Below are 5,000 nucleotides of genomic sequence, written 5' to 3' on the forward strand. Positions count from 1 at the left end.
ATATTTGATACATAGTAGCTTTTTGCATCTGCGAGTAACCAAAATTTCAATCCATACTTTGCAGGCTTTGAAGGCATGTATTGTATGAATCTAAAACGTCCCCTGTACGGATTGAGTTGCTCGTCAACAGTAACACATTCAGTATGTGCGTAACAACGCTGTGTGTTCTGAACGAATCCATCAAACAATAAATGAACAGCGGCGATTTTGTCTCTTGCTAACCTGCTATTACGAGTTGTAGGATCATCAAATCTCAACGCTCGTCGTATATCCTCGAATTTTTTCACTGACATTGTCTTTGAAAATATTGGAGGGCCAAATTCGGGGCTCCATAATTGCTTTACAGCTTGGTTTTTACTGCGATAGACGCCACGAAGAATGCAGAGACCAACATAAGCACGGAGCTCATTTTCTAGGATGAATTTCCAATCTTGACAAATTCGCTGCCCTTTTTTTATTAGTTTCAATCAAAATGGTCCCCATCATATCTGTCAAAAAGTAAATCAAATGCAGTAATGGGTCTTCTGTTATTCGATTTGTTGCGTATGCTGTAACACCGGACTGTGAAGTCAATATGTTCAAATTCTTCATTCTACCTTGTGAGGAAGGCTCATTGAAGAACCAACGATCGCCAGAAGGAGACTGTAGCTATCTAGTGTCGACAGCAACACTTGATGCTGTTACATCTTCAGAAATATCCTCGTCAGCATCAGAACAATCACTAGAGCCGTCACCAACTTGAGGTATAAACTCTTCGTCACTTATGTCATCTATATCTTCATCTACATCGCTTTGGAGAAGTATTTCTGAAATACGTTCATTACTCAGTGATTTCCTACGAGCCATTGCAGAGAGTGTTGTTCCTGTAACCAGCACCCGTGCTCAACTGATGGTGTAATTTCTATGACAGCGAGGGCAGAACGTTGTGTGAAAACTTGTTTGAACTTTTTCACATTTGTTGCGTGTTTGACACTATCTGACAGTTTTTTTTCTGAATGAAGAATTTTCTCAGCTATAAAAGTTTTCATTTTTACATATTATATTCACTATAAAATGCCTGTAAAAATAGTATATATTTCATTTGATAACTGTAATATAGAGGGTGATTTATGCAGATTCATTTTAACGTTATGTTGAGATGGGGTCATTTTGACCCCAGTTGTGCAGGAATAGTGTAACTATTAAATTGGAGACTATTATAATTTATTTATGAAAATTACTGAACCTAGAACATAGCTTTCAATTATTTGGGAAAAGTCAAGAAGCCATGTTCAAATATATCAATTGAAACTAAAGTATTTTAAGTTTAAAATTCGCTTGGGGTCAGTTTGACCCCACCGTGCATCCACGGGATATATGTGTGTGTGTGTGTGTGTGTGTGTGTGTGTGTGTGTGTGTGTGTGTGTGTGTGTGTGTGTGTGTGTGTGTGTGTGTGTGTGTGTGTGTGTGTGTGTGTGTGTGTGTGTGTGTGTGTGTGTGTGTGTGTGTGTGTGTGTGTGTGTGTGTGTGTGTGTGTGTGTGTGTGTGTGTGTGTGTGTGTGTGTGTGTGTGTGTGTGTGTGTGTGTGTGTGTGTGTGTGTGTGTGTGTGTGTGTGTGTGTGTGTGTGTGTGTGTGAGTAAAAGAAAGAGGAGACTTGGGGCCATACGCCAGCATTCATAGGTTCTTTTGAATTACATTGTGATAGAGGAATTCTAATTCTACATGGAAAAATATTAAATGCATGATGGGGGGAGGGTTATTGGAGATGGTAGACAGGAGACATGGTTACATAGAACCTCTCGACAATCCACTCGAGATTGTAAAATGAAGGTATTTTGTGTGGCGTTTTCTTCCTGTTTCAGAAGGAAGTGGGTTAGGTAGTGTATGTAACTATTAAGGTTGTTAAAGGATGGGTTCAATGTATATATGGAATCGATTTATATGATTTATTTTTTCTATCCATATCTCTCTCTACCTATCTATCTGTACCTCTCTCTCTCTCTCTCTCTCTCTCTCTCTCTCTCTCTCTCTCTCTCTCTCTCTCTCTCTCTCTCTCTCTCTCTCTCTCTCTCTCTCTCTCTCTTCTATCTCTCTCTCTCTCTCTCTCTCTCTCTCTCTCTCTCTCTCTCTCTCTCTCTCTCTCTCTCTCTCTCTCTCCTATCTCTCTCTCTCTCTCTCTCTCTCTCTCTCTCTCTCTCTCTCTCTCTCTCTCTCTCTCTCTCTCTCTCTCTCTCTCTCTCTCTCTCTCTCTCTCTCTCTCTCTCTCTCTCTCTCTATATATATATATATATATATATATATATATATATATATATATATATCTGTCTGTCTGTCTATTTATTGATTTCTCTCTCTCTCTCTCTCTCTCTCTCTCTCTCTCTCTCTCTCTCTCTCTCTCTCTCTATCTATCTATCTATCTATCTATCTATCTATCTATCTATCTATATATCTGTCTATCTGTCTATCTATCTATCTACTGTATTTATTGATTTCTCCCCCCTCCCTCTCTCTCTCTCTCTCTCTCTCTCTCTCTCTCTCTCTCTCTCTCTCTCTCTCTCTCTCTCTCTCTCTCTCTCTCTCTCTCTCTCTCTCTCTCTCTCTCTCTCTCTCTCTCTCTCTCTCACTCTCTCTCTCTGTCTCTATTTTCTCTCCATTTCTGTTTCTGCTTCACTTTTAAATTTTCACTTCATTATATCTGTTTTAATTTGCATTTAATTTCCATTACTTCTTCAGTTCAATTTTAATTTTAGTTCATTCACTTCTATTTATATATTTCTTATCCACTTTCATTTTGCCTATTTTCTATGCTATTTTTATCTTCTTATTTTTCACCACTCATCCTAAGTTAATTGTTAGTCTCATGCTTTGTTATGTTTATCAACATTTAACACAAATGTATCCTACAATTTGTAAAACTACTATTAGTTGCATATCCTCTACCATGAGTAAACACCTAATATTTTTTCCTTTCTTTTTTCTCTTTTTTGCAGCCACGACTCGAGGTCTGACTTCGAGCCACCTGAGTCGGGGGTGGCCTCCTCTTCTTCGTCTTCGTCGTCGTCTACGTCGTTGTCGGCTTCCTCGTCATCGGTTCTGTCGCCCTCAAACGCCTATGCCGATTCCTTCAACCGTCTTAGCGCTTCGGTGGGTACCGAGATGGAAGGGCGTATGTCGCTAGGCAAGGGAGGCAGGATTTTGATCCTTCGGCAAGTAACGGATAAGGACGGAGCTGAGTATAGGTGCAAAGTTCACTTCCGCCTCTCGCCCACGTGGACGCAGCGCCTGTTGCTAAGAGTATCCAGTAAGTATACTTTTCTTACCCCTTTTCTCTTACTCGAAGGCGACTGCAAATCGTCTGTTATCTTTTGCATTCACTTATTTATCTATTTACTTTTGCAGCACTTTGGGTGCCTCGTGGAATTGTTTTTTGAGTGTTCTTGTACTGAGAGGGTGTTTTGTCGTCAGCGCTGCACTTTTCAAAATAACTGTTTCATTTTTCTTTTTTTTTCATGTGAATACGATCTTTTAGGTGTTTTCCCTTCTCGCCGTGCGACAATGATCCTTTTTTATCTTTCATTGTTTAAGATCAATGTAAAACTGTACTCTTGTTTTTTGTAATTTGCAACATTTCAAGTACCGTGTTAGCAGTGTAGTGATACTCCACTAAACCTCTTGTATTGCAATTTTCAGTTTAAACCAAGTTTATATTTTTTCGTGTGATACACTACATTTTAGTCTTTCGACCAAAGCACAAATGTTTGTCCTGCATTGAATTTTGTGTTTGGAAACGCTAGGCCTTCCGTTTGCTACCATTTGCCTAAGTGTTTGACCAAAGTTTGGAGAAGTTGGATGTTGTTTGCTTAAGGACAGGTTTGTTTGGTTACAAATTCATTGTCTAGTTGTCGGATATTCTGATCCAGTTAAGGGAGGCCGATGGAAAATCCAAGTTAAATTTTGAATCGAGATTACATTGAGTTCTTTTTACCATGAATGAATATTTCACCGTGAACATGTAACGTTTCTAGATAAACATCTTAGTGTAAAACTATTCTAATCAGCCCCTTCCATGTTTAAGCCTTGTTATAAGCACAAAATGAACTTGTTTACTTAGAAGTAGGTCCCATTCTTCTGATTTCAAACGTGTTTCCTCTATCTGACATAACCATCATTACTATTATTATTATTTTTATTATGGAAAATGTGGGAGGTGAGTCAGTTGTTTGTTGACGATACTGCACTTGTGTGACGGGGTTGGGGGAGGGAGTAAAGGAGTTAGTAAAAAATGTTGGAAGGTATGTGACTGAAGAAAGTTGAAGGTACATGTAGGTAAAAGTAAGGTGATGAGATGTACAAGGGGAGAGGATGGCAGAGAGTTGAAAGTATGTCTTAGAGGAGAGAGGCTGGAGGAACTGGATAATCTTATGTATTTGGGATCGCATGTGGCCGGAAAGGGAGGAGTGAAAATGCAGGTAAATTGTAGATTGAGAGAGCCTTTGGAGATTAAAAAGTGTCATAAGTAATAGGCATTTGGGAATGGATGAAAAGGGGAGATTATATGAAGGTGTGATAGTGCCAATGGCACCGTATGGGGCAGACTTGAAATTTAAAGGAGGCAGAGAACAAAAGTTTAGATATGTTTGAGATAAATTTCCTGAGAAGTATGATAAGCGTTGCAAGGCTGGACAGAGTGAGAGACGAAGAGGTGAGGAGGAGAACTGGGTTTGATAAAGTTATGCGAGATAGGACGGATGAAAGAGTATTTTTAATTAATTATTTATTTATTTATTATTATTATTATTTTTTTGACACATGGAATGAATGAGTGAAGAAAGCTTAGTAAAATAGATGTGGAAGGCAGAGGTGGATGAAGTCAACTTGAGGTGGCGACCGAGGATGGGATTGATGAATGGGGTGAAAGGGGCGTTGAGCAAGAGGGAATATCTGTTGAACAAGGAAGGAAGAAGCCAGGAGATAGGGGTAAGTAAAGAATGGCTGTGTATAGATGATATTGTGATGAAGA

General features: G+C 39.2%; 1 protein-coding gene across 1 annotated transcript in view; it reads left to right on the plus strand.

Annotated features, from left to right (window-relative positions):
- The window catches only part of LOC143018737 (uncharacterized), a 518,457-nt gene that overhangs the window by 83,357 nt on the left and 430,100 nt on the right, over positions 1–5,000 (plus strand). Inside the window, exon 5 of the mRNA XM_076174320.1 lies at positions 2,971–3,281. Within this exon, the coding sequence (XP_076030435.1) occupies positions 2,971–3,281 (311 nt within the window). The remainder of the gene's footprint in view (positions 1–2,970; positions 3,282–5,000) is intronic.

The sequence above is a fragment of the Oratosquilla oratoria genome, chromosome 35, assembly GCF_046742065.1.
Source record: "Oratosquilla oratoria isolate Oo_2021 chromosome 35, ASM4674206v1, whole genome shotgun sequence".
NCBI classification, from domain to species: domain Eukaryota; kingdom Metazoa; phylum Arthropoda; class Malacostraca; order Stomatopoda; family Squillidae; genus Oratosquilla; species Oratosquilla oratoria.